Below are 20,577 nucleotides of genomic sequence, written 5' to 3'. Positions count from 1 at the left end.
ACATGTGGTAAAAGTCAATGTACTAGGGAAAGTAAACCCAAGAGCTGCTCTATAATAAACATTCATGAATGAAAAGATTTCAAATGTTTTACTCAGAAACCAATTCTCAATTTCAGGAAAGCTAAAAATCAGTATGCATTCTCTGTCCAATGGATTTGCCATGAATTTCCACACAGTGGCCATGAAATATTAATACACAGGTGCACAAAAACAAGGTATTGGGTAAATACAACAAGGCCAGTGCTATAATCAATCATACACGAGACAGATCAATGGGCGTGAAACTTCTCTCTGCAAATCAGGAACTAGATAAACAGCCTGGGCAGCGTATATAAATGGGAAACCAAGCTGAACACCATTACCTTCATCACCATGTGGACCATACTCATCCTTGTGAGTATTGCGGCCATGTCCGCTGAACCCAGAGGCTTTCAAGGGTAAGTGTCGTATTTAACATGAGCTATGTTATATAAAAAAAATATGGAGAATGGTTTTAACGTTAACATTTTTACATTAACATTTATTACCTATTACTTACAGGGAGAAAGTTTTCCGGGTAACTCCACAAACCTACAAGGATGTAGAATTCATCAAAACATTAGCTAATTACGCAAAGGTATGTTCATCTCAAATCAGAAATATCTGGTGTGTCGTGTTCATTGCTTCATTCAGTATATTGTTTGGATAAAATACAGTATGTACATTTCTGCAGTGATCTTTAAAATTCATAACTAATTTGTGTTTGCTTCATGATCTCTAACTTTAGCTTTACGAAAAGATCAGATTTACCACTCATGGGTAAATTAAAGGACTGCCAAAAAAATGGTCTGATCATAGCTGTCCATACATATAGGAGAAACTTGAGAGAAACTCAGGCTATCTATAGACGTATAGACTGCCATCAGCCATATTATCAATGTTGCTAGTCATATCATATAAGATGAATGATTTACAAAGAGATGGAATGGATAGACGGGCATTACGCATGACAAAACAGAATGGTCCAAAAAAAAATGTATACATACATCAACATGAAAAATTTGGTCACCATTAACTTCCAGACACTTCTTATTCCGGCGAATTACTGCATTAACAACTTTAGTTACGGTGTCCACAGGGATTGCTCAACATGACATTTCAATTTCATTAACTCTACTGATGGCCATATGGGGATCTAGCAATAATGTGACTGCATACATCTTTAGAGACCACATACAGTAATGGTACATATGGCCACCATAATTCAATTCAGGTTTTTGAAAAGGGCATAAATAACCACTTATGAAGGGTGCATACATTTTTTGGGACCACTGTAGTTCTTCAAAGCTGAAATCATTATGGTGCAAAACTTAGCCTCTCCTGATAAAAAGAGGTATAGGTTTACACAGTGGAGACCATCAGTGATAGGACAGGCACCTTTGTTTCCCAAGCCAGGATTTCAGAATGCAACACTAGTTTTCTCAATCCCTAAAGTTCAGTATGATATCTCTCAGATGGATAATCAGTAATTTATTAGTCTGCTGTAGCAATAAAGGAAAGTGCATGTTGTTCCCTAGTCAACTACTGAATTATTATCTGTTCAGCCATGTAGTAAAGACATTTTAAATCAGGGCATTGATTTAGTCATTTTGTAGTCTACAAATGTACTCCAACTCTTAAATGTCTTTTTAGGCGGCTCTTCACCTCCTATACCCATTACCTTAGACCTACAGAACAGGCTCAGTGATACACGTAGAAAAATAGTTTTACCATTAGATCTCATTCAGCCACCCAAACCTTGCTCTGCACTATTGAGATGTAGGTACTCGAAACAGCTGTCTGTCTTAGCTAATATCTCTCCATAATCATGATCCAAGGCTATTCTAAGTGTCAGACATTGACTTACAGTGTGTCTATCCCTAAGAGCTAACACTATCAACATAGTTTTCATTCCTTCCAGAAAAGAGCTAATACTTTAATGCTTTTCCATGGACCCTTGGCAATAAAACTCCATTCTCCAAAGACAGAACCTTCCATCTCTCCAAAGATTTAGCAGTAGAGAAGATCTTACCTTGATTTTAGCTGTGTGTATGTGTATTAGTGTACATATTCGGTACTTTTAATCGATTCCCTTTAACACCTGGAAATTTGCCATTATGAAGTTGAATCTTACTTTTAAGAATGAACGCTATTATTTTAACCTTCATGCTTTCATTGTCATGTATAATGAATTTCCCTTTAATCTGTATTCTAAATCAAACTTCAAGCATCTCCGTCCTTGTACATCAGAAACAACAAACACCAAGGAACATTGAAGTCATGCATTGTCGCTTTAATTCAGGGTTTGACTGTTTCCATTGACCCCCCATATAATTAGCACTTTCTGACTTAATTTCCAGTGGTCTATATACAATTAAATTCAGCTAGGTATAAATGAAGTACAGAGATTGACTAAAAGGCAGTTCTTAATTACAGTATCTCAGCATAGGAGTAAGTCACTGTCCTAGAAAGAAGAAGAGAATACCAAGGAACATCCTCTCCTGTACTACCAGATCTGTACACATTAGACATGTAATGCACTACTTTACTGACTTTATCACTTTTCATAATTAATAAAATGGTAATTCTTCACAATTCACTAACAGAAATAATCATTTTAAGTCTGAAGAGTCTTGAATATTTCTTAGTTTAGACTTCTACCGGTGAGTGATCGGTAGTGTCTAGGTTTACTCTTCTTTAAAATACACTATGAGTTGCACTGAGAACAAGCAAATGTCCTCAGAAAGTAAGCATTAGAGGTGCAGACGTTGCAGTCACATTTATTCCATGGTGCATGACAGAGCCCAGTAGCCCCTTTGGTACGTAGTATGCCATCAGAACTAAAAAGCGCACATGATAATTTAGGAGCCCTAGAAGAGATTTTGCATCAGGGTCCAAGAGTTGTGCGTTATGCCACATAATAGACATATCACAGCTCTGAAGTTGGTTTGGGGGCCACGTGTGTCCAGTCTGAGTGTGCATGAGTATGCATGTTGCTCTCGCTGCAGACACTGGAATATCCTGACAGCGCACGGTGCACACACTGTGAGGAGTCAGAAGTCTGCAGTCACATAAAGTGATTGTAGACTTTTAAGACTTGACAGCTTAAAAAAGGATGTGGTTACACTAATTTAGTTAAATCATGATATTTTATGAAAATACACAATATCTTGCATTTTCACAGTAAGGAGGGCTTTGTAGGGTTGTGGGATCCCACTCTGTATGCAGAGATGCCACAACCCGCAATTTCAGATGAGACCTTTGCTAGAAAGTTGGGTCATTTCAGGTTGCATTATGGGCACTCCTCTGCATTTTTGATGTGTTATTTAGAAAAATAATATGTTTGTGACTGCCAACTATTCACTTAAATGAAAATGTCAGCCACAGACTGGTGTTAGGCACACTTTAATTACTTCCCTCAGGGCATCAACATCTGGAGGAGGCGTCACTTATTGCTGCAGCCATGGCTGCAGCCTTCACATTTCGTATGAATAAAAGAAACTTGGATTGTGGTGTTAATGCTCAAAGATCAGCTGGGACACAATAGAGAATGATCACATTGAGAAGAAACTTTAACATAGGGAAAGATACCTCGATATATACCACCACTTCCGCATCTCCTTTCCAGCTTGTGCAATGACAATGCCATAATGGCACATGACAACTGCAATGATCCAATGCCACCAGAAATTGTCTTCAGTGGTCACAGGGTTTGTTATCTCCCCATTCTCTAAGTAAAGCCTACAGGAAACCTCCAAAGCTTTACTGCTGTACTCACAGGGAAGTGCCATTTTTTATATTATTGGATCAAAGATGTGCCATAGTGGCATGTGAACACTGGACAGCCTCAGTGGTGATGCCAGTAAGTACTAGAAAAACATAACGAGTGGACATCAACCACCCAGTGCAAATATGTGCTACAAACCCATATAGAAAACCAAACAAAGCATGTATAACACAGGGGAAAAAAAAGGTAACTATATGGAATGGCTGCACTGGTTGCCAGCATCTTGGCAGTGTATTTGACATGTATCATCACAATAAATTGCATATTTTATTGTAACATATAGTATAAATTAACATTTAAATCCATGCCAAATAAACTTTGGAGTTGTACATCAATTATCCTTTTTTTTCTATTCCAGCTTGACTTCTGGGTTCCAGACTCTATTGAGCTTGTAGAACCAGGCAAACGTGTTGACTTCCGAGCTGAAAGTCAAGTGGCCTTTGATGTTCAGGCTCTCCTTCAACAAAGTAAAATTCCCTTTGAGTAAGTTGATTTTTCTGAGTTGACCCTTTCTCAAATTCCATTTATTGATAATACATAATTAATTGAGTGAGATCTTTAATGTAAATCAATAGCCTTTTAATATTCCTCCTTTCCCAATCTAAGATAGAAGGTAAAATGTAGTATTTAAAGGGGGTTGTCCACTACTCGGACAACTCCTTCTCAATCTCTACAATCCACCTTTTAAAACAGCCTATACTTACCTTTGGTGCTGGTGCGGTTCCAACAATGACGGCACTGGCTCTCCCTGGGCTCCCATAATGTTTCTATATCAAGTAAGACCTGCAGATAATAAGTGTCCGCTTCACTCTAGCTTCTTTAGAGCAAAACTGACATCCGGAAGGAGTGCAAGCTGCTATTACTCTCTGACTTTTTCCAAATGTCAGTAACGTCCAAAGCAATCAAGAATGAAGCAGCCGCTGTTTGGCTGCAGGTCTCACATGACCAGGAACATACATTGCTGGAAAGGCGCCGTCACAGAAAAAGAGTATAGACTTTATTTTATAAGGAGGAATATAGCAATCGAGAAGGGGTTGTCTGAGTAGTGGACAACCCCTTTAAATTTATGGAATTGATTCCTGAGAATTTGCTGAACTAAATCTGTTTTTCTTTTCTCAGGATCATGATTGATGACCTTGAGGAGGCCCTGGTGAAGCAGCGTGATAGCAACATTCGTGCTGTGCATAGCTATGAGAAGTACAATGATCTTGACACAGTAAGAAAGTCTATCACAACATGAAATCAAAATAGACAATCATATGTCTAATTACATCTACAAATACATTGTACAAAAAAAACAATCAATGTTTTCTCTACAGATCAACGCTTGGTCTGCTAACATTGCTGCTCAGAACCCAGGTCTGGTGTCCCGTTCTCAGATTGGAACCTCATATGAGGGTCGTCCTCTTTATTTGCTGAAGGTAAGTTAATTCCATCTACTATATATAGCCTAATGTGAGACAAAAAAAGATCACTTGGCACAATCAAAACACCGGGAGTACAACAGTAAACAGGACTCACCATATAGCTGAAATGGACACCGTGGTGTTCTACTTAGCATAGGCAAATGCAATATAAGTCCAGGTAAACAGTATGTATGTAGACTATGGCCGTTTAGAATGCAAAGATGCTTCTTCAGGTCATTGTGACCCGAAGAAGCATCTCTGTATGCGAAACGGCTGCCATACACTCCCTTGCAGTTTATTTTCTTTATTTAGATTTAATAAATATATTATATTTATGGATAGTGAGTGCCATTTTATCTCTTTTACCTAGATTTAGCTATATATTCCATTGGATACAACAATCATTAGACATCTGTCATAGTTACTGTATGTATACATTAAAGGGATACTGCTATTTTAAACACTTATCTCATGAGATAACACAATAAAACATACAACTAGATAATATAGTACCAGAGATATTGGTTTGTGTGTATCTACATACATATGTAGTCTTTCTTAAAATGACAAAGATATCCAGATGCAGAAAATTACTGAAAGTCGACAACTAGCTGTACAAATTCAATGGCTTTAGTTGTTTTAGGTGTTAACTTTCTGAATCATGATATCCTTCTTGTGTGCTAGTTTAAGAAAGGCTACATCTGTTGACATATCTCTGCAACTGTGTTATCACAGCCCTTTGTTTTTCTTCTCCATGTTCCACTGATGAAAGATGTCCTTCCCATACACATAGAGTATTTTTTTCCCAATTTTTTTGCCATTGGAGCACCCTTGATGATAAAATATTTACCTCTGGGTGCCATAAAGGCTAGAGTCCTGCACTGTGCTCTGCTCCCTCTGCCGTTGTAACCAAACCCTGGGGGGAATTAAGCATTAACCCTAATAGAAAATAGTGGTAGATGAAAGATTCACATACACTAGGTTCATACAATCAGATACTGCTCTACTTACATAAAAAGATTATCTAAGCATATGTAGCCACTTCAATTTCCTCTATATGCTGGTAGTCATATCTGTTGCATTCTATTCTTAAAGGTCGGAAAGAGTGGAGCAAACAAGAAGGCAGTCTTCATTGACTGTGGATTCCATGCAAGAGAATGGGTCTCCCCTGCTTTCTGCCAGTGGTTTGTGAAGGACGTAAGTGATCATAGTAACATAATTATGACGCGCCCCCTGGGCCGTGTGTGTGGGGGGATACCCGGAACCGGTCCTTTTGTGGATGCTGGGGGTTGTAGTCCTTGCGTGGCGGGGACCCGGTCCCGTGGCTCAGGGTGGTCAACCCCAAATGGCGGTCTATTTATAGGGTTTTGTGATTAAATGTCCGACTACGCCACCCGTGGATTGCGGTCAGAGTGAACCGCCGCTGCAGGGCAGACCGCTGAGGCTGGTGTTGTGGGTGCAGCTGAGGGTAGTATAACTCACCACGGGAGGAGGATAGCCTCAGGGCAGTAAATAGGGATGTTGGTGGTGAAGGTGCGCGGGAGCAGCAGTAACCACACGGAGTCTGTCTTGCAATTCAGGGTCTTTACTGTTGGTGGTATTAAGGGACCCGTCCAGAAAACAGGTTAACAATGGAGGCCTGGTCAGTCTGAGAGCAACTGGGAAATCCCGCTGGTCAGGGGGAGTTTGTAGGCCTACCGTGCTGACTTCACTCTTTCTTGGCTATCCCGCTGTAGTGTGGTGGTAGCCCACGTCTCTGAGTGTACTGTGTTGTTCTCACCCGTATGACTGGTGACTCGGGCCTTCCGTACTTCTCACCCCTCCGGGGCAGTAGTGGTCCCTCTCGTGTGGCTGAGCCTCCGGCTTCCTTGGGCCAGAGGACTTGAAGTCCCCTGCGTGGTGGTTTTCTGCTGCTGGGCTTATAACCCTCACAGCCTCGGACTCCAGTGTCCGGCTTTGTAAGTCTCTAGCCAGGACGAACTCTGCTAGCTCCCCTCCTGGCCTTGTGTTCCTCCTCTGCCTACAGGGACTCCTATGCCTGCTGCTGACCTGTCCCTATCTGCAACTTCACTGGAACTTCTCTCTAACTTGTCTGTCTAACCCCGCCCCAGATACAGTTTATAAAGGGCAGGTTTCTCCCCTCCCTGGACTGAGGCAGGAGGTAATGCATGCTAATTGTCCCCAACCAGGGAACCTCCCACCTGCTTTCAGACATGACATTGCTGCCACTGTGGCGACCAGACCTGGGGTGCCACAATTACATAGGCTGAAAAAAGACCTATGTACATCAAGTTCAACTTTTCTCTACAGATTATACTTTTTGTCACTAAATTATCTATAACCCACAATGTTATGTGTATCGAGGAAATCATCCAGCCCTTTTTAAAAGCTGTTATAGTGTCTGCCATTACTACTTCTTGTGGTCGAGCATTCCACAGTCTGACTGCTCTAACTGTAAAGAACACTTTCCTGTGTAGGTGCCGGAATCACCTTTCTTTCACCCGTAATGAGTGCCCCTTGTCCTAAGTATGGTCTTTGGAAGGAATAATTCATGTACCAGTCCTTTGCACTGACGACACATATATTTATACATGTAAATGAAAACTCATCTGAGGTGTCTTTTTTCTGAGTTAAACAAGCCCAATTTTCCAACCTCTCATCATATGGGAGTCCTTCCATCCCTTGTAATAATCTAGTTGCCCTCTTTGAACTGACTCTAAGTTCTGAATATCCTTTTTAAAATGTGGAGAGCAAAACTGGATCCCATATTCCAGATGTGGCCTCACCAGTGATTTATAAACAAATAACAATACGTTGGGATCATGGGATTTTATTTCTCTTTTTATACATCCTAAAATATTCTTTGTTTTTGCGGCTGCTGCTTGACATTGAGTACTGCTGCTCAGCTTACTTGTAACCAGAATAGCCAAGTTCTTCTCTTGTTCTGTAGTCCCGAGTATACTCCCATTTAATGTATATGCAGCAATAGGATTACTCCGTCCTAGGTGCATTACTCTACATTTATCTACATTAAACCTCATCTGCCAAGTGTTTGCCCATTCAGGCATCTTATCAAGATCGATTTGCAATACTGTAATGTCAAGATCAGATTTTAATATCCTACATAGTTTGGTGTCGTCAGTAAAGACCGACACTTTACTCTCAATCTCATCCCCAAGGTCATTAATAAAGAGATTAAAAAGAATCAGTCGTAGCACAGATCCCTGCGGCCCCCACTACTAACTGTATCCCATTTAGATAATGTACCATTTACGACGACTTTGTTTCCTGTCTTTTAGCCAGTTCCTTACCCATCTGCATATAGTTTCCCCTAGTCCTTGCTTCTGTAACTTCAGTATAAGGCTGTTATGTGGTACAGTATCAAATGCCTTTGCAAAGTCCAGAAAAATCACATCAGCCGCATTACCAACATCGCAAGATGATATATCAGCAAACGTAGTATCTTATGTCGTATATATGGGAGCAAATGACGATTGAAATAGTCACCAAAGCTCTCACTCTATTTTAGCATTCCTGATGCTCTGTCAGTAATAATTTTGAGTGCTCACATTAAACACATACAGTAGGGTCACTATAGTACCTCTAAATAGTTTTAATGCATATAAACCTAAATCATTGATAACACCTCATTGTCATGTTTCTTCAAGGGGTTCTCAAGTAAAAACAAGTTATTAGCTATCCCAAGGAAGGGAGATAATGTATTGTTCAGTGGGATCACCGCCGAATAACCCAGATGGTGCACTTTTATCCCTGTTAGAATGGAGCTGCAGTGCATGTGTCCAACCAGCATTTCATTCATTCTTTATGGGTTTACCAGAAAAAGCTGAGTGCAGTGATTTGCAGCCACATACGGAATGAATGAGCGGCAGTTCAGCACGCACACTGCTGTTCCATTTTAATTGGGATAAAAGTACCCTGTTCTTCCAATCAATGGGGGCTCTAGTGATCGAGACCCCCATCGATCATCTAGTTATCACCAGAAAATCCCTTTAAGTATATCTACGGATATATTGTAATCACTATGTATCTGATGACAATAAGTGAAAATTTAGCATCAGCCATAAAGTATTACATCTGTTCAGCACACCACATACTATACATGTACATATAAAATGCATAACGAATAATATTCACCTGCACCACATCCTTGAGGCTAATCCTTGTTGTTAGTGAAGCCCTCCTCACAGACTGCACGTCTTTTTCATTCTCAAAATGATAATTAATGAAGAGCCAGTTGAAAAACATTGCACATAGAAAAGCTGTTTTTCAATAGGAAAAGGTTGATGTTCTCACCTGTAATTTGTAGAGCAGAGTGTCTGCAGTTTTTGAGTAATAAGTTGGCATTTCCTTGGTGATGGAGCCACAAGTGCCACAACATCATGTTTCCAGGTTATCTATTCAAATAAATATAAAGTGGCCAACGCCTATCTAATTTTCTTTATAGGCTGTTGCATCTTATGGTGTCGACTCACAACTGACCAACCTCCTTAACAATCTGGATTTCTACGTCCTTCCAGTCATGAATGTTGACGGCTATGTGTACACCTGGACCTCAGTAAGTAACTAAGCATATAAGAATGGAGCTAACTTTAAGTCACTGTAATCTGCCTGAAATGTAATATATTTGGAAATTATTTTCTATAGAACCGTATGTGGAGAAAGACTCGCTCCGTTAACAAAAATAGTTCCTGCATTGGAACTGATCCCAACAGAAACTTTAATGCTGGATGGTGCAGTAAGTTCAGTCCTTCCTTTCGTTAAGAGGTCTTCTATTTTATACACATATAGCAGTCCCCTGCCCAGACGTTACAGTGGACATTTTGCCGTTGAGCATCACTTAATGTGATAAGGAGACTATTGAAATCAATGGATATTCATTCTATGCATTGATAGCAGTGGGCAAGCTAACAGAACTTTGGTATCAAGTTCTACGATAATCAAGACTCTAGTCTTTAGGACATAGAAGTTGGTTCTTTAAGATGTCCAAACGTACCCTAAAATATAGCTTTCTTAGTACTTGTCTTTTCCAATAAAAGGACCTGTTACATAGATTTCTCACACTACGCCACCATCATGTGTTTCCTTCCTTTTACACCTAGCTTCATAGCCTCCGGGGCATGCTCTGTGAAGCCAGAAGTACCTTCATAGACTTTGACTGTGCACTGCGCATGCCCTAAAATGCAGAGTGTCCGAGTGTGCCACTCTGTTAGCGTCTCACGCATGCGCTGCGTGTTGATGAAGTACAAGTACACCTAGGTTCAATGTATATGTTTTCTGGTAGTAATTAGCATTTTGCATGCGCCAGATTATAAATTAATTTTTTTACCCCATGCCTTAACAGAGAGGTAAAAGAAAGGAATATCATGATTGTGGTGGTGGAGATAGTTTAATGACAGGTTCCCTTTAAGAAGTGTCTTTTAAGACATAATCCTCTGGTAACATGCAGTATTGTTTGTGAACTATTCCTGACTTTGCACTAATGCCGTCTAGTCAGGAGGAAAGATCCAAAAAGTGCATGAGAAACAAGAATCTTCACTCTGCGACACTGAAGAATAAGATCACTCAGTAATAATACTGTTTTTTTCCCACACTGTAAAATATCAAACTAAGTGTCATTTGCAGACATGCTGCCTAAATATAGTGCATTCATATCTTTAAAGTTTTTTTCTTTTTCTTTTTAAGCTGTTGGAGCTTCTTCAAAAGCCTGCGATGACACATATTGTGGTGCTACTCCCGAATCTGAGAGTGAAAGCAAGGCCCTTGCTAACTTCGTCCGCGCTAACCTTTCCTCTATCAAGGCTTACCTGACCATCCATTCTTACTCCCAGATGTTGCTTTTCCCCTATTCCTACAGCTATGCTATTGCCAAAGATCACACAGAACTGGTGAGCAGGACACTGATTTTCATCTTTGGTCTATTTAAAAATCTGCTGCAGAGAAATTGGATTTGTCATACCAGTTTTGGGGTCAACTGTTAAAGGTAGAGCAGTTTTCTCCTAAGATGCAAACAAAATATTTTACTGACAAAACTGTATATAGAACTTGCTGCCATGATTTTGTAATGGATGAAAGTATGGATAGATTTAAAGAAGCCCTAAATCTGTGTATACAGTATGAATATGTACTGTAGTGTCAGTGAGCTAATATACTCACCTATCGCCGCCTTCTCCAGGCTCCAGGGCTGTTCGGCTTTTCTTCTGAGTGATGTCACCGCAATGCAGGTCACCCTGAGCTCTGCGTTAGCCGAAAGTCACTTTTACAATGTAAGCTTATGGGACCTCGTTCTGACGTTCTATAGGCTTACATGGTAAAAGCCATTTCCGGGTCACACAGAGAATAATGTGACCTGGAAGAGTGGTGACATCACTGAGAAGAGGAGCAGAGCGGCACTGGATCCCAGAGAAGGTGGCGGTAGGTAAGTATATGATCACACTGACAGTATACAAAATACAAATATATGCAGATATAGGGATCTATCCAATTGGGTAAAGAAGCAATTTTCTCTACTTTATCGTGAGTTGGATTTCTGCCATCAGATATTTTTTTCCTCTGAATCAACTTGGGCTTGTAAAAACAGAGCAGTCAAAGTTGATGTACAAAGGTCTTCTTCCGATTCAAACTGGGAACATGCGCAGAAAAACTTTGAGACCTCTGCATGCAATAAGGAGTTCCCAGTGTGCATGCACCAGTTCACTGTATTGTTGGCGCAATTTTGGAAAGGCAGAGATGTCAGCCACTTCAAGCAAGGAAGGATAGACTGGGTTACAGATACATTTCCTGGACCCTTCCAAGCTGAATATATCCCAAGGAGACTCCTAAGCCTTCATTTACATACAGTTCTAAGATCACGGTGGGACCTCGTCAGGGTAGTATGGAGGAGCTGTATGTTCAAAAGCTGAAATAACCATACGTCATGTTTTCTCATCAACACAAACAGTAGTCTTAGGGGTAGACCACTACCACCAGTACTTGGCTCAACCTAAGAAATAGACTAGTTATATAGCAATGCTGTATGTATTTTGAAATACAACATAATCTTAAAAAAACACCTGGCCGCCAAGTAATACAAGGTATAGAATATCAGTAAAGCAAATGTTTAGACAGATATGACATTACAAATACAAAAGTTCTACCTAAGATAGTGCTCTAATTTTCGTTATCGCAGTGATTAGGACTGTACATAAGTAGTATATCAATGTACACTGCGGCAGCGATTTTTTTTTGCTGCTTAAATTAGCATTTCTTTACAACCAATTCACGCCTTTTGAAAACATAAATGAGAGAACATGATGAAGTCTTACTTTTCCTTTGTGTAAATTGATTATTTATTTTCTCCTTTGATTTATTGTAAAAAAAAAAAAACATTGCAGGTTTTGTATTAAATCCACTATTCGATAATACATAAACCTTCTTCAAATAAACAAGTAATCCTAAATGGTTCACATGTATTCGACATCTGTCAGACATTTACCTGCAGTTCTAGGTGAAGTGATTGTGTTTCCTAATAATATCCACAATGAAACCATTAACACATACGATATGTGCCTCTTTGTATTGCAGAACAATGTTGCCAAGGGAGCAGTTTCCGCATTGACCGCTCTGTATGGAACCAGATACACTTATGGTCCTGGTGGAACTACAATCTGTAAGTCATTGCTTTGTTCGTTTTTTTCCAAATTCATCAACACCCCACTTTTAGTTTATATTAAAACATTTCCCATCTTATATACCATTTGGATCTTCTCAATTGTTTTGCAATTTTGGACAAGGGTCTAGACAACATGTAAGCTTGTGTGAAAAATAAATGAATACCCTTATGCACAATTTATTACATTAGGGTGGCCACTTCAAATATCAGCACCCTAAAAATTAAACTGGTCATGCACCACTGGATAATGTACTAAATGTCCTCTCCATCTGAAAATCCATAATTTATCTAGCGTGGAAGCTTAGTTGCATAGCATTAGGCAAAATGGGATCAAAGCAGTCAGACAGTGGCACTGAAGTTATGCTCAGAGTTTCTACTGATTTTTGATTGTTGGTGGACAAAATACAAAGTAACCCCTGCCAGGGGCGTACATAGGAATGATGGAGCCCCAAAGCAGAAGTTGCAATTGGGCCCCCCACCCCACCAAAAAATATGTAAATAATTGTCGGGGTCACAGAAGAGCAGATCTCATAACTTTCCAGCCTTTACATAGTAATTTTCCTCCTGCTGACGTCCTAGATTCCTCTTTCATTGCCCATAAAGTATGATGCCAACAAAAGTATCCCCCAAACACAGTATGATACCCCCATGGTGAATTCTTCCACATGCGTAGTATAATGACCCTACTGTATCCCACCTCAACTCCCAGGGCAAAGTATGCTGACTCCAAAACAGTATGATCCCCCAACTGTGAGAACTAGAGCTAGAGAGGATGGTAGGTAATAAGGGAGGGTGTTATACATAATAAAAGATAAAACTATATAACTAAGGATGGCGCTATACATAATAAGCGAGTACACTATATACTAAGGGAGCATGCTATACATAATATGGTTACATTCCTGCATCTGTGTGCAGTGTCGGTGTGCTGCCCTGTTTTACAGATGCATTGAGCATGTCCTATTCTAATCCTCAAAATCGGATCAGAAAATGACATTCTCTGACGCTCACAGATCTCATTTTCAGATCCGTGATTTTCATGGATGTGTGAATGGATCTATAAAACTCTACAAGTCCGTGGACCATCCGATAAAAAAAATCTGGCAGCACACGGACATTACACAAATGTGAGAATGCAGCCAAAGGGATTTTATAGACAACATTATCAATCCAAGTCACACAGTGCAGATACAGAATAATATTTACATCCAGGCACTTACCGCTGACGTCTCATCTGATTAGAGTCAGTTTCTGCTGCTTCTTCTCCATCTGGTCAGACCTTTATGTCGACATCTCCCAGCCACGTCTCGTCTTGTCACGATGATCCTCCAGCCTAAAAAATAACAAGGTCACATTTATTGTATATATACATGCCTCCCCCACACTGCAGCCCTGAATACAGATATGTACCCCCCCCTTCATTAATATACTATTAGCCACTTAGTAATCAAAATATAAAGTGATAAGCAGCACTGTGCCCCCCATTAATTATAATCACCACTGACCAATAATATAAATTATTCAGTCTCTGTGACTCTCCCCAATTAACTGTAAGGCTATGTGCACATGGAAAATATACAAGCACCCCTATCATTGCTCTGTCCCAGCACCCCCATCATTGCTCTGTCCCAGGACCTCCATCATTGCTCTCTCCCAACACCCCCATCATTGCTCTCTCCCAGCACCCCCATCATTGCTCTCTCCCAGCACCCCATCATTGATCTCTCCCAGCACCCCCATCATTGCTCTCTCCCAGCACCCCCATTCTTGTGCTCTCCCAGCACCTCCATCATTGATCTCTCCCAGTACCCCCATCTTTGCTCTGTCCCAGCACCTCCCATCATTGCACTCTCCCAGTACCCCCATCATTGCTCTCTCTCAGCACCTCCCATCATTGCTCTCTCCCAGCACCCCATCATTGCTCTCTCCCAGCACCCCCATCATTGCTCTCTCCCAGCACCTCCATCATTGCTCTGTCCCAACACCCCTGTCATTGCTCTCTCCCAGCACCCCTGTCATTGCTCTCTCCCAGCATCCCCATCATTGCTCACTCCCTGCAACCCCGTCATTGCTCTCTACCTGCACCCCCAACATTGCTCTCTCCCAGCAACCCCCGTCATTGCTCTCCCAGCACCCCCATCATTTCTCCCTCCCAGCACCTCCATCATTTCTCTCTCCCAGCAACCCGTCATTGCTCTCCCCATCCCCACCATCCCTATAATTGTTCTCCCCATCCTCACCATCCCCATCATTGCTCTCCCCAGCCCCATCACTGCTCTCCCCAGCCCCATCATTGCTCTCCCCAGCCCTATCATTGCTCTCCCCAGCCCCATCAGTCCCATTATTGCTTTCCCCAGCCCCATCACTTCTCTCCCCAGCCCTATTATTGATCTCCCCAGCCCCATCATTGCTCTCCCCAGCCCCATCAGTCCTATTATTGCTTTCCCCAGCCCTATTATTGCTCTCCCCAGCCCCATCATTGCTCTCCCTAGCTCCATTATTGCTCTCTTCAGCCCCATCACTCCCATTATTGCTTTCCCCAGCCCCACCATTGCTCTCCCCAGCCCCAGCATTGCTCTCCCCAGCCCCATCATTGCTCTCCCTAGCTCCAATATTGCTCTCTCCAGCCCCATCAGCCCCATTATTGCTCTCCCCAGCCCCATTATTGCTCTCCCCAGCTCCATCATTGCTCTCCCCAGCCCCATTATTGCTCTCCCCAGTCCCATCATTGCTCTCCCTAACCCCATCAGCCCCATTAGCCCCATTATTGCTCTCCCCAGCCCCATCACTGCTATCCCCAGCCCCATTATTGCTCTCCCCAGCCCCATCATTGCTCTCCCCAGCCCAATTATTGCTCTCCCCAGCCCCACCATTGCTCTCCCCAGCCTCATCAGCTCCATTATTGCTCTCCCCAGCCCCATCAGCCCCATTATTGCTCTCCCCAGCCCCACCATCTCCAACATTGCTCTCTTCCACCTCCCCTCCCCAGCGTTTCAGTAAAAAAAACAAAAAACACTTACCTCTGTGCCCGTTCCCCTTCAGGTCGCAGCATCCTTGTTGTCAGCAACTTCCTCCCTCACACAGGCCCGCGCTGCATGATGACGTCATCAAGCAGTGCGTGCCGGTGTGAGGGAGGAAGCGGAGGGCAGGAAGCAGAGGACAGATCTTTGCAGCTTCGCTGCCATTCTCTCCTGTCAGCAGCGGAGCTGCAGGGATCGCTCCCTGCCCTCCGTGAGCAGATAGAAGCTTCACCGGCGGGCCCCCCGGTGCAGCTGCACCAGCGGCGGTATGTCAGCCCCTGGACTGCTATGGGACCCCCTGGCTCACGGGCCCAAAAGCAGTCGCGTGGCCTGCCGCCATTGGCGGTACGCCACTGACCCCTGCTGAGATCAGCACTAACAATACATCAGCTTCCCAGACTATATATATTGCCTATTACCAACAACCCAAAAAAATATAAAAGTTGTATAATAACAAGAGACTAGCACTAGCAGTTCTCAGAAACAGTCTTTTGAACAGGCACCTTCTGTCCCTTCAAACACTTGTCCTCCTAACTAAATAGCATGCACTGCAAACCTTCCTAAATCCAGTAATGAAGCAGCCCAATAACTGAACTGACTAAGGGTTGGGGCAGGTACAGATGACCACATGTTCTCCATTCAAGAAAAACAGTCCCATTAGGCTAATCATAGTCTGATCTGAGTGAGATCCCTTTTTCTCAAATGTGGAGAATAAAAAAGGTTTCTCCTTCTCCCCCATTCAGTCTGTCCGAGAAAATCGGACTACACTCAGATGTCATCGGAGTGTGGTCCAATGCTCTCCATAGACCAATAGACATGAATGGGCGAGTGCTGTCTAATTATCGGAGGCAAATCATGCATGCTGCGACTATTTTTCCTCGTACCACTAGGCACATGGAAAAAAAATGGAAATGTGCACTGCCTCATTGAATAACACTGGTCTGAGTGCAATCCGTGGTTTTACGGATCGGACTTGGACCGAAATAAAAGTCATCTGCACGAGCTCTTACAGAGGAATGCAGGCTTCAAGGTGAAAGACAGACCCTGCTACAAAACTTGCCTATCCTTCCAAACAGACAGACCCGGCTACAAAACTTACCTATCATTCCATACAAAGACAGGCCCAAAAACAAGAATTAATAAAGCGCTTTGCAAAATTATACTTTCCTAGAAATATCCATCTTTCCTAGATTCCTTATACCTCACCCAGGTTTCTTGGCAGAGATATAAACTTCCTGGAGCCTAGTATGCATGAGAGAAATCTTGAGAAAAATGCATCCTCAACCACATGCCCTGTCACTTGGTGAAAAATTAAAGGACAGTGGTTTTTGACGGAGGATCTTGTGATCACTACAAAATGAGCTTTGTGAGCAATTTTTTTGGACATGACAGATCCTTTACAGGAAAAAATACTCTTTGGAACCATTTTCGACTCTAATAGATGAAGGTCCTGAACAGAGGACCCCCATCTATTTACTTGAAACTTCCTAAACTTTTCTAAAGCAGGCAACCCCTTCCCATTACCACCACTATCATGGTGACATATATGCTTTTAAATAATTTTTAACTCTTTGAATTGCAGACCTGGCTGCTGGAGGATCTGATGATTGGGCTTATGACACAGGTGTAAAATACTCTTACACATTTGAGTTGCGTGACACTGGAAGATATGGCTTTGCTCTCCCAGAATCTCAGATCAAGCCTACTTGTGAAGAAACTATGCTGGCTGTGAAATACATTGCCAATCATGTCCTAAACAATGCTTAATTGAAGTATACTATTGCAATATAAACCACTAAAAGAAGATCATCCTTTATCTATTCGTATTAAATATTATCGTAGTAATTCTTTTTGACTTTCTTGGTTTTAATTACCAATTGGAAAAATTAATGCAAACAACTTATAAGGAAAAATAAAAATTAAAGAATGTCAATTGAGACGCAATTGTATTTTATGTCATTTAATTTTAAAAAGGACCTGTCACTTGCTCAAAAAAAATGAGTTACATACCTTGCAAAAATCCTTACGCTCCCCTGATTCTGCCGTTGTTTTCCGTTCTGTGCTGCGCCACTCGGTTGCAGAGATATTTACATTTATTTCTTTTGGAGCGCTGTATGTGAAATCTCTCCTTGTAGTGCTCCTGGGCATTTCATTAGAGTATTCTCTGGGGGTCATGCACTTTCACCCCTCCATTCCAAATGCTGCCAATCACAGCTCGGCGACGTCTGAGACTGTTAAGACTACTAGACTAGCTGCCAAGCTTTGATTGGCGGCTTCTGGGAGGGATAAAATCTCACAGTTCCAGAGAAAAGAAATGCCTAGTTTGGACTATAAGCAGAGATTTCACATACTGTGCTCCAGCAGAAACAAATGTGAATATCTCTGCAATGGAATGATGCAGTGCAGAACAGGAAAGCAATGCAGAATCAGGGGAAACCAGGGAAGTATTTAACTCTTTTTTTAGCGGGTCCTCTTTAAATTATAATAAAGTAAAGATGGATATGAGAAACAAATGAGTATAAATCATGTCTGGATTGAATAAAAGAGCAAGTATTATGGTTAATTAGTGGATCTACATTTATGTTCAATGCATCCCCACTATTTACCTGACAAACAATGTCACTTGACTGACGAGCTGCAGCCTTCAATAAACCGACACAGTTGAAGAAACACTGCTCTTACGTTCTGATGGAGATTCAAATTTGGCAGATTGCTCAAAGTGAGTGGCAGAAAAAAAGAGGCAGGGTGGGGCAGAAGCCTAGCAGTTGTACCCATGTTAATACCAGAGAAATTTTAGATCTCTGCAGCTAATGAATCAGCAGAGCGATGGCAACTTTTATTCATGGTAGCACAACCTCACTCTGTCTCTCGGTCTGTCACTTCGGTACATAGTCTCTCGGTCTGTCACTTTATGGCTGAGTTCATAGTGGTTCCAATTTTCAATAATACCACTTCCAGTTGATTGTGGTGTATGTAGGAGTGAAGATATTTCACAAACTAACATGGAATAATGGTGGCATCTTATTATAGGTGGCATACTGATGACTGCAGAAGCAGGTCCATTGATCTCACAAAGCCATTAAAAGCTCATTGGTCAAGCGTCGCCCCTTCTGATGAAACAAACTCAATGGTAATGACTGCACCTGCACAAGGAAGGCAGATCACTGGTAGAAGTAACCTGTCAAACAACGACCAGAGGCTGGTGGAGGGTGGGGAAGAGGGAGAGAGCATAGCAGAATTGGAAGTGCAGGGCCTGCACCGCTGCACTCACAATTAAAACATCAAGGATGGATTTCTCAAAGCTGACCCAATTAAATACTACAAGCAAGGTGTGAATTTAATATGCATTAAAGGAGCTTTACACGAATGCCCTCAGTTGGGGGTGTATCGTGCTGACCGGTGCTCTTTAGAGTATCCATCAAAAAAAGCATCTTAATTTTCTACTTTTAACAATTTCTTTATTATTTATTGTTAGAAAATGAACAGCATGTCAATAATAAAGTCTGTATTTATTATACTTTCTAGTCACTTTTTCAAATTTTTTATGTCAAAACCTAAATTTTATAATAATCCTGAAATATTGCAGTTTTCACTCTGACTACTGAGTCTTACCATAGGCTGATTTGTTTTGTTCTGTAGTGATTACTCTTCAATGGGTATTTCATTATCATCACAGACATAATGAAAAGTCACATCTCTTATAAAGGTGAAAACGGATAACCCTTAAAGGGAACTGTTCACGTCCTATTTTGCAATTAAACTGCACCCAATGTCTTGTTAGTAATGCACATTGCATCACTAACATGTTTACCTAAAAAATAAATTTTTATAATTTGATGATTGTCCCACATACCTTCTGTTTCAGTCATAGGGGTGGGGATCTCCAGCTTTTCAGTCACGGTCATTCAAATGCCTTTTCACCGCAATCACCGTCACCGCAGTCTCCCAGCATATCCCACGCTTGCGCAATGATTCTCAGCTTTCTGGGCATGCATACTGAATTTGGGTGTATGTCCCAGCTTCATATCCTATGTGTGCATGCTCCGGAGCCGCTGAGATAGTGGCGAGCGGGCAGACAGTGACACGCATAGCGTGTGCGCTCACAAACTATTGTGGCGCCCCTGAGGGTTCGACCGCCACAGGGATGCTGCACCTCTTTAATGGGGTGTAGTGTTCCTCCTTTGAGGTAAGAACACTGCGATGGTCAGGACCCTACCTCCACATCCAACACCACACTTCTCCCACCAGAGGGGGCTAGTAGGCACTAGGTGCTATCTCCTGCTGGAAGTTGGGAGACTGGGGAACCAAGAGATAGGGGAACCAACTAGTGGGTGAGGGTGGAGGATTCACATTTTAGTGACACTTTAAATTTGATATTTAATACACAGCCATCTTGGTTCTGGGTTCTTTGATCGTGATCTCCTTCCCTGAGCGTGGATCCTGTGTGGACCTGCAGAGGATGGAGACACGGCCCTCGTACCCTGGCCTTGGGTCGAGGGGCAGGTTGCAGATAATGTATGTCTCAGCCCGGTCAAGGACCATGACCAAAAAGGCCTGGAGCTTAGGAGTGTAGCTCCACCACAAATGGATCCCGGGGGGATGCAGACGGAGCGGTATACGCCACCTGTCCTCGCTAATCTGATCTATTCAGAGGGATTTCGGCTGCAAGAGGGGTAC

The 20,577-nt window shown here is 42.0% G+C and overlaps 1 protein-coding gene across 1 annotated transcript; it reads left to right on the top strand.

Moving 5' to 3' along the window:
* Positions 1 to 339: 339 nt before the first annotated feature.
* Positions 340 to 19,417, top strand: LOC141259130 (carboxypeptidase B-like). Its single transcript, XM_073674650.1, has 11 exons — positions 340 to 437; positions 541 to 616; positions 4,164 to 4,288; positions 4,925 to 5,021; positions 5,125 to 5,226; positions 6,307 to 6,408; positions 9,677 to 9,787; positions 9,877 to 9,967; positions 10,915 to 11,117; positions 12,793 to 12,877; positions 17,483 to 19,417. The coding sequence occupies exons 1-11, from the start codon at positions 373 to 375 to the stop codon at positions 17,665 to 17,667; spliced, it is 1,242 nt and encodes a 413-aa protein (XP_073530751.1). The 5' UTR covers positions 340 to 372; the 3' UTR covers positions 17,668 to 19,417.
* The last annotated feature ends 1,160 nt before the right edge of the window (positions 19,418 to 20,577 follow it).

Source organism: Phyllobates terribilis, unplaced genomic scaffold (assembly GCF_046119375.1).
Source record: "Phyllobates terribilis strain yellow unplaced genomic scaffold, ASM4611937v1 Scaffold_3__8_contigs__length_932513732, whole genome shotgun sequence".
NCBI classification, from domain to species: Eukaryota; Metazoa; Chordata; class Amphibia; order Anura; family Dendrobatidae; genus Phyllobates; species Phyllobates terribilis.
Note: the sequence above shows the minus strand (reverse complement) of the source record. Positions and strands in the feature narration are given on the sequence as shown.